The 16,007-nt window shown below is 31.8% G+C and overlaps 4 protein-coding genes across 9 annotated transcripts; 1 reads left to right on the top strand and 3 right to left on the bottom strand.

Annotated features, from left to right (window-relative positions):
- Nucleotides 1-171: 171 nt before the first annotated feature.
- LOC106669809 lies at nt 172-2,191 on the bottom strand. 2 transcript variants are annotated; one of them, XM_014399552.1, is made up of 4 exons: nt 2,056-2,191; nt 758-849; nt 520-701; nt 172-439 (listed from the first exon to the last, which is right to left on the bottom strand). In XM_014399552.1, exons 2-4 carry the CDS (start codon nt 831-833, stop codon nt 242-244), a joined length of 456 nt encoding a protein of 151 aa, XP_014255038.1. In that variant the 5' UTR covers nt 834-849; nt 2,056-2,191; the 3' UTR covers nt 172-241. The 2 variants fall into 2 exon arrangements, with proteins under 2 accessions (XP_014255038.1, XP_014255039.1); XM_014399553.1 differs by having other exon boundaries at nt 758-846; nt 2,056-2,178.
- Nucleotides 2,192-2,228: 37 nt separating this feature from the next.
- On the bottom strand, nt 2,229-3,057 carry LOC106669808. Its single transcript, XM_014399551.2, has 3 exons — nt 2,867-3,057; nt 2,611-2,792; nt 2,229-2,554 (listed from the first exon to the last, which is right to left on the bottom strand). Exons 1-3 carry the CDS (start codon nt 2,964-2,966, stop codon nt 2,324-2,326), a joined length of 513 nt encoding a protein of 170 aa, XP_014255037.1. The 5' UTR covers nt 2,967-3,057; the 3' UTR covers nt 2,229-2,323.
- Nucleotides 3,058-3,092: 35 nt separating this feature from the next.
- LOC106669806 lies at nt 3,093-15,911 on the bottom strand. Of its 5 annotated transcripts, none has more exons than XM_024226217.1 (15): nt 15,397-15,911; nt 15,128-15,337; nt 11,108-11,292; nt 10,981-11,034; nt 10,827-10,886; nt 10,611-10,673; nt 10,444-10,491; nt 10,309-10,383; nt 9,522-9,575; nt 9,078-9,113; nt 8,892-8,927; nt 6,916-7,356; nt 6,640-6,792; nt 6,355-6,497; nt 3,093-3,341 (listed from the first exon to the last, which is right to left on the bottom strand). In XM_024226217.1, exons 1-15 carry the CDS (start codon nt 15,422-15,424, stop codon nt 3,173-3,175), a joined length of 1,755 nt encoding a protein of 584 aa, XP_024081985.1. In that variant the 5' UTR covers nt 15,425-15,911; the 3' UTR covers nt 3,093-3,172. The 5 variants fall into 5 exon arrangements, with proteins under 5 accessions (XP_024081985.1, XP_014255032.1, XP_024081987.1 ...); XM_014399546.1 differs by lacking the exons at nt 15,128-15,337; nt 15,397-15,911 and adding exons at nt 13,284-13,550; nt 13,619-13,712; XM_024226219.1 differs by lacking the exon at nt 8,892-8,927.
- LOC106669805 (IQ and ubiquitin-like domain-containing protein) lies at nt 3,102-6,348 on the top strand. The gene is made up of 3 exons (XM_014399544.1): nt 3,102-3,213; nt 3,510-3,574; nt 3,690-6,348. Exon 3 carries the CDS (start codon nt 3,742-3,744, stop codon nt 6,334-6,336), a length of 2,595 nt encoding a protein of 864 aa, XP_014255030.1. The 5' UTR covers nt 3,102-3,213; nt 3,510-3,574; nt 3,690-3,741; the 3' UTR covers nt 6,337-6,348.
- Nucleotides 15,912-16,007: the final 96 nt, after the last annotated feature.

Genomic DNA, 16,007 nt, shown 5'->3' with positions numbered 1-16,007 from the left:
TATTAATTGGTCAAGCGGACCACGAAATTAGTGAATTTAATTATCATTGTGACTCTTTATGGCTTAAAATCATCATTAAATAGATTCGTGATGAGACCTCTGCCCGAGCAGTTTGGACTATCCAACATAAGATTCACTAAACAAAAAAAAAAATCAATACTAACAGCAAAAATTAAATCAATTTTTTGAGCATTTTATTTTGAACCTTGTGCAAACAAACAACTATTTTTGTTTTATGTGTCTAGTTATTCTGCGGCCAGCATGTGGCAATGTAGCAATAAACGCCTTGTTCGGGCAGAGGCTGGCTCGACAAGAATGCACCTCCATCAGGGGATAATTTGTACAGCATAGGACGTTTTGGGCTCAGAGGCCTATTTTTATTAGCCCACAAACCTTTTGAAGGATCGATATAGTCCGAAAATGTTTTGTCTTCTTCATCCTATACAAGTTTTAAAATTTTGTTAAAACCGTTTTTGTGTTTAACTAATAGATTTTTTCTTTTTAAATTAAAGCGATTACTATTAATTGATAAAGGGCTTTGATCGAGCCATCAGGGGGTGCTTCATTAAAAGGATGTACAAGTTCACCCTCCTCCATTTTATTGATTAGAGCTTTCAAAAGGTCTTGCTTTAGAATCTCATTTTCAGGGCTTTTGTATGCCACGTTGATTTTTCGGATCCAACGGAGAGCGTTCTGTTTCTCTGAAACGTTATCAAATATAATTTCAATTATCTTTGCTCTTACTCAAACTTTATACCTGAATATGACTTCAAATTGGTGATCAGTGATCTAGCTGTGTATATTAAATCGCCGCTGTCACACATTGAAGACATTGTTTTATATCTTCTACTGAAAGTATTTTTTTAAAATTATTATCTTCATTGTTATTTGATTTTTATTAATGTTTATGAGGATAGTGGAGAACAAAAGAAATAGCAGAAATATTGAATAGATCATGGGTGCCTTAATTTGATGCTCGTTAAAGGAACTGGGTTAAAGCGTTGTCACAGTGACCCTGAATTTACAAATGAGTTTGACATTCATATACATTTTACCCATCTTAAAAGTCATATTGTGTTGAGATTAATATTTTTTATGCTTTTGACCTGAATTACGCAAAATCAAATAGTTTTTTATATTTAAGGATGCTGAAATGCCTTTAATGGTCAAAATTACAGTAGGCAGACCAGGATCATCACCTAGCAGGCCTACAAAATAAAAGTCTTAAATTGCATAATTAAGAAAGAATGAACAATTTTAAGCTTATGGGTTGAATAATCGTAATTTGATATGTAATTCATACAACATGTTATGACAAGCTGAGATTTCTTCTTGTTGAGGTCTGCGGAGTTATAAGTTTGGTGGTTTCCAATCGTCCTGATACTATCAATGTTTGAGATTGTCAGTCATTCCGCCATCTTCAGTGATTAGTCAGGGTTGTTTTGACAGTCAAACTCTGACACAAACCTATCACTAAAGATTGTGAAATGTTGATACATGACTGCCAGATCATAACAAAGACCAGAATGATAGGAAATTACCAAACTTCAAATCATGTTGAACTGATCAGGGTCATTTACTGGGTCTGCTCTACTCGCAAGTTTTGTAGTTATTCAAACGCGTTTCGGCATTGCGCCATCTTCAGTGAGCAACTAGTTAGTAGTACCTCACTGATGATGGCACAATGCTGAAATGTGTTTGATTAACTCAAGTCCATGAGTGGAGACAGGCCCAGTAAGTGGCACTGTGCCAGTTCATCATGAGTTCACTGTCTCGCAGACCAAAATCCATCATCAACTCAAATTTCAAATGTTATTCTATCAAAGTGAAATTTGTACAATTGGTACTCTGATAATTTTCATATGTTTAATTACAAAAGATGCAATTTGTTAATACCACCATTATTCAATAAAATCCAAAGGAAAGAATCAACCAAAATTATGCAGAAAATAAATGTAAAAAATATTTTACTTAATGGATTTGACATAATTTTATTGATTTGGAAATTTTTTAAGTGAGAAAAATTCTTATAAGTGTATAAATCTTTGAACATACCAGCTATTTTATAGGACGTACAGGATCAATCTTAATGATTTTGATGTCATGTAACGAAAGTTTAATGTTTGTAGTAATATGTAAAGAGTTGTAAATAAAATTATTGCTGAAACTATTTCTCAAGATAAATATCAGCTGAAAAAACTGTAGGCATTAAGTTTTCAATATTTAAATTTCACAAATCAAGTTCTTTATTGTGTTTATAATTGTACAAATTTATTTGCCCGAGGAGAAAATGTTTGAAATTATTATTGACAAGACACAATAACTATTCAGCCTCGTATTCGACCGGTCTGGGTTTGCTCATAACTGCCAAGTAACAGAAAGCACCGCATTTCGGTATTGGTTGTGAAGAGAGGAAAGCCCCACCATCAGGAGAACTTTGGTCCACCATCGGCCTCTCTGTTTTTCCCATTACACCTGTACCTGCAGGTAAGATGTTTTGCTGTGCAATATCACCTCCAAATGTATTATGTTGTACATTTGCTCCTCCACCTGGCTAAAAAGAAAAACAGTTTAAACTAGCGTCACATCAAAAATATGTATTTTATTTACTAATAATTGTGCTATTGCAGTTAATGGTCCACTGGGCGGATTCTTATCAAACGGTGGTTCCAGCTTTCCATTATTGATGTTCAAAACAAGATGATACAAGAAATCATTACGGAGTTTCATCTCATCAATTGTCCGATTTGAATGAACCAACTTCTTCAGCCAACCCATCGCTTTTTGCCTTGCTTAATTTGTTATGTAAAGATGCAAATGTAATAAATTCGTGTTTTTATACCCTGAATATATTCGACTCTCTTACCTTTTTGCTCTTCTAAATGTGGTATCAGTGATTTGGCTAGAAATAGATTGTAATTGCAGTCATAGTTTAAATCCTCAAAGTTGTTGCTTTTGGACGACATAATTTGTTTTTTGTATTTAAAAATAAAATGTACGGTATAAAAAAAATGTATTGCTGGTAGTTAGTTTCAGTTTTATAAACATATGTTTAAGCCCACCCACCTGTTTAAAAAAATATTACTAATATGAATACTTCCATAAAACCTTTATTGTTAAATTTGTTATTTTAGTGTAGTCAGCAAACAGCCAATGTCAAAAAGCTTCTGTTTTACTTGTGAAGATTTTTTTTCTGCGTTGTTGGTTTCGGAGGTACGTTCATTTTCTTACATGGTTTCAATTCACATAAATCTACCTTCATCATTGATTTTTCATGTCTTTTGCATGCATATCTCATTTCATCTCGAAGACAAGCAATGATAGTTTGGTTTTCATCAAATCTAAAAAGAAATGAAGTTATGATACTACTAGAATGATGTTAAATTTCTTGCTAAACATGTTTAATTTTATATAAAGAACAAATGTACTTGTTTATTTACTATACTTTATAAATTTTGAACCAAAAAGTTAAACCCAATTTTAAAAAAAAATTAACATTAATGTTGCAGGGATGATCTAGAAGCAACAGCTGTAAGAAGATAACAAATATAATAAGGGAGACCAAGATTAAAATGTATGACTAAACTATTATATAAATAAGTCAAATATTAAAGAAAGTATAATAAATTTAAAATAATTTAGAACAATAACAAAGTAATATCTTATTTTTCTACCGTTTTCCCCCTTAGCAACAGTATCACTTTAGCAACTGGCTGTTTGTGGCATTAATTTATCAATATCATGGATGAACCAGAATATAATTACAACGAACAAGATACAATTGATACAATGCATATGGAGGATGAAGAAGAGGAGATGGTTGGTGAGTTTGTAGAAGATTACGAAGAAGGTGTTATGGAACCGACATTGGATACAGACATATCAGAAGGTGGGCTGGAAGATGAATCTGAAATTGTAGATGAATTAGAAGATGAACTAATTGAAGGAATTGTCAATGAGAAAGAGCAAACTAGTAACGTTTCGATTACCGATGTTCAGGAGGGCTTGAACTTAAGGACACAGCTTGTTGAGGAACCTTTAGTATTAGAAACTCCACCGCCCTCCAATGAACCATCAGTTGAACTAAATTACATTTCAATGGGTACGAGCCCCATGCACTCCGAATTGAGTATTCAAAAAGACGTCAATGAAGAGCGTCCAATTGGACCAATTGGTCCTCACAAAATAAAGTCAGCATCTGAAGTGTTTTTTGACGATGTGAAAGTCAAATTTTGTATGGTCGATGATATCGAAAGAGCAATTGAAATAGATTTAAACAGTGGCTTAACTGTAAAAGAGGCGTTAAAGGAGTTGGGCAAGCATGTTCACAAAGATGCAAGCGATATGACTCTTTATTCATTTTACACAAGGAAAAAAATGCACCATCGTGACTTATTGGCAAAGTATTTGATGCCAGAACAAGACAAGTTGATAACCCGAGTTTTCTTAACGTACGATGATAGTTCAGAAGGGAGTACTGTAATACCAGAAGAGTACGAACCCGACTTAAGAATTCAAAAAGTATTGGTTCACAAACCTGACGGTAGCAAGAAATACCTTGAAGTTCTGATCCATAACATAGCCTACACTAAAGAATGGTGCGGTGGTTTCAGGAATAAAAAAACTGGCATTGAATATTACAATACTTGGACACAAACTAATCCGTTAGAACGAGGGAGAGGATTACCACCAGGGATGTGGCCTCCAACGTTATACACAAGAGAGACACAGACGCATCTTCCATATGTAACGTCTGACATGAACACTCCTTACGAAAAGAGCACTCAGGTGTGGAGGAAAGATTCTTACATCCCTTCATCGAGCGATAAAATTTTAGACGTTAGACCATACGTTTGTTACGATGAATTGTACAAAACATTGACACCTTATCAGGCTGTTTTAATTTTGCAAAGATTCTTCAGATATTGCCTAGCCAAATCGAGATTAAAGAAAGCAGTGAGCATAGCATCTGAACAAAACAAAGCCGCAGTTAATTTCAAAGGGGTGCTGAATGAAGAAATCCATAGAGATAGAATGGCATTGTTGATTAAAGAAACTTTCCCATTGAATAGAGGCGATTTTTACGATTTGTACACAATCTTGGGAATCTGGAAGCAGAAGGAATTGCAAAACATTAAAGAAACGACAGAAGGGATTTCTAGGAAGGCTGCAATAGCAGAGTTGCTTGATAAAGAAATTCAATGTCTCTACAATATTGAGAATCAAAGGATAAAAAGCAAAACTGAAAGCATGAGGCGAATAGACATGAGAGTGTTACAAAATTCTGCGAGATACGAGGTAACACGCTACAGAAAAGGCAATTTAACAATTATAGACACTTTGGCAACTCAGAGAGCAAACGAATTTAAAGAAATATTTTCCGCCTACCAAACCCTAGATCTAACTAAAGAAGAGAGGATTGATATTTTAACAACTTGGAAAATTATGCTATCAAAACTTGAAGGATTAGATGTAACTAAAGACATAATTGAGCTGCTAGATAGGGAGACCGATTTACTACTTCTTGACATTCCAAACAATAAATTGGTCGGCTTAAGAAAAAGAGTCGAATCTTTATTTTTCAATATGATCAAAAGCCCTGAATTCAATACACAAGTTCTTAATTTGACAAAATCAAATGAATCTCGCCTAAAACAACCTTTATACAAATGCAAAGGATGTGGAAAAGTTAAAAGCCCAGCATATTTTTTCTCCCATCTCAGGCTTCTTTCATTTCATTTCTGTATGTCTTGTTCTTGGATGCACACCACTGCCAATGCTACTATCAACTTGGCACCTTACACAAGACTTTTAAATATGTTAAGGGCTTCTGAAACTATGAAATGCTGCCGAAGTTCGGTAGTATTCTTACTCCAACCTATGGGTATGTATTACATAATGAATGTCATATGGCAAGGTCAATCAGCCCTAAGTGGAACTTCATATTTACCCGAACTAAGAATGACTAGATGGAATAGACAAGAGGAATGGGCTCCTTGGAATACAATTCTTCTCACTGAAGCTGAAGCGACTGTTCACGACGCATTAGACGACTTGCAAAAGTTTTACACAAGATGGTTTATACTTCAGGTCAAAAACAAACATATACTCGCCAGGATGCACTTCAGTAAAGTATACACTACTGATCTTGAATTACGTGAATCTGGTAAATGGACATCAGTCAAAGACGAAGGATTTTACACTAGCCGAAGACACACTGAAAATCTGGGCAAAGATTGTATCAATGATTTTTTTAAATCACCTCACGGATTGAACTATGTTGACACCTATGAGGAACCCTCTGGAGCTAAAACTATGGTATCTACTGGTGTTTAAAATATCATTGTTACTTACTTTCTCTTCAGTGCTTCAATATCTGATTGTAAATTTATTTCACGTGAATTGTTAATTTGGTCATAAAAACATTCATTCTCTGTCAAATTCTTAAGTTGTTTCTGAAGATTGGATAGTTGGCATTTCCTTTGTCCCAGAAGAACCTAAAAATGAATGACACTATAAATGTAGAAGGGACAATCTACGTTAAGAAACACTTTATGAAAATAATTATACCGATTATGCATTGTTTAATTCATTTAAACAATATTATACAGTAAATAATTCAATAAAATAAATTCTTACTTCATTGTGCTTTTTCTGTTTTTGTTTCCAAATTAAGTTTAACTGTGCTAAATGTAACTCTTTTCTAAGAGTATCTTCACAAAATCCTTCACTGTATGATTCTTTATTTGTTGGTCCTCCTTTCTTATCTACCTTCACATCTTCACCAAATTCCTAGTCGGGGTTAATTGTAGTTAGAATAATTTCAATATTTTTAAAAAGCCAATAATTTTTTATAACTAAATTATAAAACAACAAAACATAATTAGTGCAATGTAATAAGAGAAATATTTTTACCTGTTGCATAAGAGTTTTTATATAGTTTGGATTGTTTTTAGCCATTTCAATATTGAAGTTTGGAAAGACTGTTTTTATTTCACTGAGCACTTCTTTACATTTTTGATACAACTCTTTGATCATTTTTTTATAATCGGCTTCAATTTCTTTTTGTGTATCAGTCATCCCTTCTACAATTATCTTATACTTTTCATCGAAGAAGGATTTAATAGATTTGCGGAAATTTGAGGTTTCTAGTGTAGCGGCTTGATTCAGTTTCACCCCACCATCCGATGTATACTTAGACACTGTTTTCACAAATTCTTCTAGAATGGTGCAATTGTTTATTGAACAAATGACCGTGTTTATCATTCCCAATGTATCAGTTTCATTTACAGTTTGCTCATCATTCTTCCGTACAATGGCTCTTGTTTTACGGCAGTCTCGTTTAGGTTTTTCATTCTAACAAATAGAAACGCTTTATTACACGGAAAAGTTTTTTAAGTGTTTAAAAAAATACATTTTGTCTTGATTTTACTTTTCCAGTTAATGATAATGCAGTTACAACTAATTAATAATAAGTTAAAGATAAAAAAAAGTGTAATGATCAGAACTTTTCAGGAAAAGACAAGTTAACCATTTCTTATTCAATTGAAAGTAACTAAAATTATAATGCACATCTTTCAAACAATAGGAAAATTTTATAGGTAAAAATTGTTATTATTTTACCCTTGTTTTTGTTTATGTAGCACAAGAAGGAATATAAAGCTTACAAATTTTTCTCTGAGGTGCTATACTATTTATATATACATGAAGAATTCATTGCACATTCAAAAATAATACTAAAACTGCCAACATTCCAATTATAATAATAACTTGCAAAAGATACCATAGATAAACATATTTATTGGCTCATAAACATATTTAAATGCAGGAAATCTCTATATCCTGTATTTATACACTACAAACATTGCGATTTATGGTGGTATTTATGATATTTAAAGCGAGGGGAGAACTTATCACTTAATCACAAGTTCTAGAAAAGCAACCAGGACAAAAAAATACCTGAAGCATATTGTGCAATATGAATGTGAGGTACATTTTTATTGTTGAGCCATGTGGTAACTTAATAGATATCTTAAATCTTCTTAAGGCTCTCCCTGACTATCATTTGTGAATGAATTTAATTATGTTAAACTGATTACTGGTTTACATAAGCCCAAATCTGCACAAGCGTGGTCAGAGTTCACAGGGAATTTAGGCTTTTGTTTAATTTACAATAAATTACTGCCAGGCTCCGAGAATCATCCCACCCTGGGTGTTGGCGGTCCTCGGTCTTATCCGTCCAGCTGCTGAGGATGGGGGGCTCAAGGGGCTATCAACCCCCAATACTGTCAGTTCCTAAATCCAAACCAATTCACTTTCACTCACTCTTAAATATATTCTTTCTTATTTACATACCATTCACTCAGTTAGGGTGGTGGAGTACTCGATATTCCTCTATCTACCTTTACGTATTATTTCTTCTAATCGTGTTTTTAATGCATTTTTGATACCAGAAGGCAGAATCGTGGTGGTTAAATCTGAATGTTGGCTGATTATGTTAAAGGAATATTTATAATTTTTGTTAATATCATGATACTCCAGTTTTATTATCAAGATATTAGAGTTTATTGCGAAATTTTGCAAGTTAAAATTATTGAATTTAAGAATTTCTCAAAATTTTACCAGACATATTTTTCAAAGAATGCAAGGTGTTTAACTGACGTGATTTGTGCAGAGGTGGAAATATTTTTTGTTGTTGTTGAATAATAATTGTTTTTTACATTTAGGCAATAAACATTTTCTTTTTAAATGTCTTATTTTTACAACTAAACCTATTTTTGGTATGCAAAACATGAATAAAATACATTCAAATTTAAGGGTGGTGCATTATTTTATCCATCAGTGTGGTATTCTAAGTATAAATTATTATTTAATTAACATGAAATACTTACTTTATAGTCTGAATCAACTTCACATTCCACAGACTCCTAAAAATATATAAAAAAATAAAATAAAATCGTTTTAATGGTGAAATAATGACAATAATTGTGTTTTGTGAAACATTGCATTAAGAATTAAATGAATCAAGACTGGTATACTAAGTATAAATTATTATTTAATTAACATGAAATACTTACTTTATAGTCTGAATCAATTTCACATTCCATAGACTCCTTAAAAAAATATAAAAAAATAAAAGAAAATAATAATAATAATATTTCTCATTGTGTGTTAGATGGTGAAATAATGAAAATAATTGTCTTTTGTGAAACATTGCGTTAAGAATGAAATGAATCATCACAGAACACCCTGCATGATTTTGCCTGTAAGAAAGATATGTTCAGTCATTTCAAATTACAATCAGGCCAATCATGACTTTTTATAAGGTTATACAATCTGACGAAGCAAATATATATCACACGTATCAACCACTGAAGATGGCAAAATGCTGAAATGTGCCTGACAGACAAAATCAAAATACAATAATCGTCTACGTTATAGTTACAATTAGTTTTTCTCTGTAGGTACAATTCAAGTTACACAATTTTAATACTTTTAAATAAAAACAATTATATACATACTGCTGAAGAAGGAAGTGGTCGGGCTAAGAGAGAATAGTCTTCTTCATCCATGTTCTGAAATTTAACAGTTAGCAATTACAAATAATTATTCGTTGGCATATTATAATTATTTATTTACATAGTAGGTGAATATGGTAGAGTTAAGGCAGGGAAAGATTAATGACTTTACAGTCTTCATCTATGAGAAACAAAATGGCTAATTTATCAATATTGGAACAAAGGTGGGGTTGAGATAAGAAGTTGATGTCCGAGTGGATCGAGGTCACGATAGCTCAAGTGGTAGAGCAGTGGCGTATCTAACCGAAGATCGTGGGTTTGAATCCCGCTCGTGCCATTGACTTTTTTTCATCTCAACTAAAAACCTTAATTAATTGTACTAATTTAATTGGTCAAGCGGATCACGAAATTAGTGAATTGGAACAAATAATTAACCCATAATGTAACAATACGACCAATGATTAAAAAAGCTACTTTTCAATTAATTACAATTACATATTAAACACTCAATATTTAAAAGGCAGAAGAATTTTCAAAACCTGGTTTAAAATCACCATATATAATATTTCCTGGAATAAAGAAAGCATAAGGAAATCTCTTAATGCTTAAACTTATAACTAAGTAAATTAGGTATATTTATAACATAAGTAGCGACAAAAATGTATTCCATTTCTTACAAAATTTTACAAATAGAATAGAATAGAATAGACAAATAGAAAACAGTGTCAGTTTTTTTGATAAAATTAGCTGAAGTAAAATAATAAAATTCTGCTTGAACTTATCAACTTACTTGTAGAGGCTTGATAAAATCTTCGTAGTCAGGGAAAGATTCAAAACCTGAATAATCTGAGAATGTCTGATTTTCCTAGAAAGAGAAAGTATGTACTTATGTTTTACATATTTTGTTAATTAAAAGCAACTTTACTGATGCTTCATGGGACGTTTGGTAGTCTTCATCAGTAACTATTTCATCCTGATGAAAATTGCAATTAGATTTGTAAAACTGAAGTTAGAAACTATTTTATTTAATTTAATATTAGAGTTTATTTATTTTATATGTGTGTTTAAAGTATAAGTTTAATTTTTACATACTGTACATTCTAAATTTTGTGAATACTCTTCACTTGTATTTGTCGTACATTGTTTCGACTCTTCCTGTGTGGGATAGTGAAAAAAAAAAATTAAACATTACTAAATTAATGTGTGGTGGTTAGTGACCGTTAATCGATAATTATTCAGAGATCGTGAATCGTGCATCTCACGATCTCTGAATAATTACTAAATTAACTTCACTTATGATAAACTTACAGGGTAGATCAGAGATGTCTGAACAATGTAACTCAACTCTTTCTTCAACGTTTCTTCATTCTGTGGAATCATATTAATTAAATTAATTTGCAAATGCTTTTGTAAAAATTGTATTTTGAAATCTTATCATAATATAATGATAATTTTTACTTACTTCTTCACTGCTTGCTCCACTCGAAGAAAGTGGGTGATAGTATTTATCTACTTTCTGTAAGAAACAAATTAAATAAAATTGTGGAGGAAAATTGGTAAATTCAAGTTTCAAAGATCAACTTTCTTACAACTGAAGAAAAAAAATCACACAAATGCTCTTCTCCAGGAAAATCATTGTATGGGGGGCAGATCTTCTTTTCCATCAGCATAACAAGAATGAACTTAGCGTACGCATTTCGACTTATGTCTGAAATGTGTCCATCTTTGTGATCGTGTTCTACTTTACAAATCCAAGCTTTGATACGTGCAGCATCTGAAATTAGCCAAGTGGCAAAACCAGTTGATTTTAAAAAAACTTGTATTCTGTCTATGTAAATATTAACTGGTCTAAACATTAGGCAATATATGAATAAATGCTAGCTGTTATTTCTCTTCCACAGACCACAATAAAGAACATTTTGTTTGAGGATTCTTAGGTTAAAAATGTTAACACATCAATTTCATTTTTAATGATTTTATTAATTAAAATTCAGGTACAAAAATATGAAAATAAAAAATAAATTGTGTACACACTTAAATATTATATTATTTAAACTGGTTATATTGATCTATAAATAATTTTGGTGGTTTCCAGTTAAAATTGATCAAAGTATCTAAATTTTATCATTGCCATAATTAAGTTTCTTGATTTTTTCAATACTCATACAATGATCTCATAAATTGGTGAAATTTATGAAAACAAAAAAATATTACAATTATTTCATTATATAAATTAATATAAAAATACACATAAAAATAAATTATGTTAAGTATTTCTTATATGCTGAGAAAGACACTTTCTTTAAACAAATTTAAATAATTAAAATTAAAATGTAAAAATATAGTTTGAACTCGGATGGAATTTTGAACGTAGATCAATGTATTACTCTAGGAATAACTACCATTTTGTAAGTTCAGATATAGTTTATTTGAAATGATTATGACTAGTTTCACTTTCTTTGATTTTCTTTAAAGACTTTATTCTTAAATTTTATAATTTATTTTTTCAATTAAATGATACTTCTTTGTTATAGTGGACCATTAATTCATAATTGTGATGTACAAAGTTATAAACAATTCAGCCAAGCAAATTTTTTATTATATATATTTTTTTAAATTTTATTTTACCTTTATTATTATTATTATTATTTATAATAATAAACATTTAAATAACATATTATTATCATGCCAATGTGTTGATCTTTAAATTCACTAATTTCGTGGTCCGCTTGACCAATTAATATGTTATGATTAATTAAGGTTTTTAGTTGAGATAAAATAGTTGTCTCGTGCCATTGACTTTTTTATTAATTATGTTTTTATCTTTATTGAGATCTTCAGGGCCTGGGATTTATAAACATTGTTTAAATTATACCCAGACCTGTAGGATGTGAAAAAAATGAATTTATACAATGCTAGAAATTTTAGAATTAATCAAAGTATTTGTACTTAGTTGTGTGTTTGTTTTCTGCATAGTGTCATTCTTAGAGAGTGCCAGTGAGATATTGCTGTCCCCACCCCTTCAAAATCGAACTTATATAGACATAAAACAGCAATATCTCACTGCACTCTCAACATAACACACAAGAATGACACAACTGCTTAGAAAACAAACACTTTGAGTGAGTACAAATACTTTGATTGAATCTAAAATTTCTAGCATTGTATAAATTTTTTTTCCCCCATCCTACATATATTTTGTAAAAATTTAAACAATGTTTCTAAATCCCAGGCCCTGAAGATGTTCTCAATAAAGATCGAAACGATGGCATGATAAGGAAAATGTTTTTCTAAAACCTACGTCAAACCAGACCGCATCTCACGATCTCCAAATAATTTTGTTAACTAAGGAGTAAGAGTTTGCACAGTTGTGTTGATATGTGATGATATTGATCTATTAGAACTCCATGTGGCAGAAACAATTGACATTTCTGACAATATTATTTATACCAAAAATGAAAACATTTTTATTACGGGAGGTCTAATGATATCCTTGAAACAAATATGCATTCCTACAGAACATTTTTTCTTTCTATAACCATCGAGTTATTTATATTTGATCCTAAGAAGCAAATAGTTGAATCAAAAATCCTGATTCTCAAAAGATTAAATGAAACAAAAATAGAAATTTTGCTTATTAATCTAAAGAAATGACATGAGGAAAGGCATATTTTTTTCTATAAATTTTTTTTTCTATAAATTTATCTAAAAATTGTTAAGCCACATGATTCAAATTAAAATAAACAAGTTGAAATAATTCCATACCATCAACACTGCAATAATCTTCTTGCAAAATTGCTAACAATTCTTTAAGCAATTGTTTGTACTCGACATTAATCGGATTCATTGTCAGAAATGAACTATTCAATCTAGAATTTTGTAATTATGTTGTAAAAACATTAAGACACTTGTAAATATTGACTAGTAATAAATTTAGGTAATTTATGATTTTAACAGTTTTTATTTTAATGGCTGGAATCATCAGTTTCATAATTTTCTTTCAGATGGTTTATTAAGATGAACAAGAGAGGTCTGAAACATAATTAAATTTATCAGTTTTTTCTATTCTAACTATGTTAATAATAATAAATAAAACCAACAGGTCACTGTTTTCTTCACCAATTGCTTCTATTTTCAACTCTTTTTCCAATTCCGTTCTTGTCAACTGGTTTTTATAATTGTCCGATGAAGATTCTATAAAGAATTCTTTTTTAAATTTAAGTAAAGGAAATGTATTACACTAAAGTATATTGTGCCACGATATGGCAGTTTAACTGCAGTGATGAGGTCTGTGAGGCGATGAACACATGACTGACTACTCAGAATGGCAAAGTGATGAAACACAATCGACAAAGCAAGTGATAATGAAACACATGGTTAATAGTACACCGTTAGACAAAGAATATAGCGGCCTTGGACTCTTACATCGCTTATTGGGAAAAACGACATCTATCTGACCTCCCTGATGTTTGATGTTATACGACCACTGACATGGGCCTTGGGGGGGGGGGTCTAGGTGGTGCCAGGTGCTGTAGGCAGATTGAGGCTGAAGTGCCCAGGATTCCATGTGTATGTGGATGTTTCCAAAGCATTGTAAGCAATTCTTATCCACATCCCAGGAAATGGGTTGTGTTACTACCGTTCCTCTAAGAAATGGAAATTTTTAAACCCCTTAGTCTGCTTGCGACATCCTCTATAGTCTGATTATATAAATGTGGTTTTTTTTATTAGTTTTATTTTTTACTGCCTGTCCCCTTAGTGATTACAAGCCACAATACAAATTTACATACAATTTATATACAATGATTTACATATAAGTTGACATTTTACACGTACAAACAACTGTCACAATTTTTCTAAGTAAATTGAATTAACAAATTTTATAAACTCTACATAGTATTTTGTTTATTCAGAAATCGTGACATGTGGTCTGGTATGATGTACGTTTCAGAAAAACATTTTCTTTATCGTGCCAACGTTTCGATCTTTATTGATCGAAATAAGTGCCTGTTCTCAGCACGACCCGCAAGAATGGCACAATTACACAGAAAACAAACACTTTGAGCCCTGAAGATGATCTCAATAAAGATCGAAACGTTGGCACGATAAAGAAAATGTTTGTCTGAAACCTACATCACACCAGACCGCATCTCACGATTTCTGAATAATCATCGATCAATGGTCACTATTTTGTGATCAAAGTTTCTTGTGATGTAGGCCATTTGTCTCCTTGTAGAGTAGTTTCTTTTGAGCAGCATTCTTTCTTGATTGATGATCGTGCACGCAGATATAATATGCCTGTATATATGGGGATCCTGACCACATGGGCATTCTGGACTTTTAATTATTTTTAATGTATGTCATATATATGGCTGATGTATTAGTCTTGAGGTATTAAATAAAAAAGGTTTAATTAATAGATTTTTTGAAGTAAATGAATGTAGCTTGTTCGTTTAAGGGTTGGTCAAATGATGAAATACGTTTGACAGGCACAACCGTAAATGACCAAGGAGAAGGGCGGTCTATCAGCCCGCAGACCTCAACATTTCGCCTTAAAGAGCACAAATGTTGTGCTTAAAAATCAATAATCTGTTAATAAATGTATTTACCTGCGGAGAGCATCATGGAGGTGAAATTGTATCCTACCCAGTTCAAATACTCTTTGAGGAGGCTGTTTATAAGGCCAAGCTCGTGCGGTAGGCCTGGTTTGTTTTTGTCTTTTTTAAGCCCGGATATACCCAAAAGTCTCAGGACTTCGTATCTTATCTCCGACTTGATTTTACCAGTCAAGCCCTCCTTATTCAAATTCCTTTTCACAGCTTCAACAAAGTATCGTTATGTTGTTATGGATAGAATGGAATTTACATTTTATTAATACCTTCGTACAGTTCTTGTTCCGTTGCCATTCTCAGAAGGTCTAATCTCTCCTATTGCATACGGTACTTTCCAACAAGTATATTTATTGTACTTTTTTTAACAATAATTATTAAAGAATCCTTTCATTTGAAACTATTTTTAAAAAATCACTAACACACACCCGAACAAGCATTCGTTAAATAAATCAGTCCTATTCAAACATTCATACTATTTTGTTACATAAAACAAAGGAATAATGATTTAACCGACTTTGGGAGGTAATTAGTGAGTTTGACGTGTTTTGACCTGAGTCACTTGGCAGGTGGCACCTGCCGCCCGGCGAGGGGCTGTTGCCTGTTTCCAACCGGCAAAAGGCAACTTCTGGACGATCATGCCGAAGCGATTTGCTGAAAATCCTTCTCGTTATTGTGGAAAAAGAATACAAGGAGAAAATTTGATTTATGATTTTTTTAAAACATTACTGCCCTTTATTTTTGTTTGGACATTTTTTCATGTACCAAATACCGAAGCAGTGATATATAAAAGGTATATCGCCACAAAAGAAAACGCCATTTTAATTTTTTAACTTTTTCGTTTTTTTATAATTTTTTATCAGTATTACAATCAACTTCA

Source organism: Cimex lectularius, unplaced genomic scaffold, assembly GCF_000648675.2.
Source record: "Cimex lectularius strain Harlan isolate CLEC.00 unplaced genomic scaffold, Clec_2.1 scaffold76, whole genome shotgun sequence".
NCBI classification, from domain to species: domain Eukaryota; kingdom Metazoa; phylum Arthropoda; class Insecta; order Hemiptera; family Cimicidae; genus Cimex; species Cimex lectularius.
Note: the sequence above shows the minus strand (reverse complement) of the source record. Positions and strands in the feature narration are given on the sequence as shown.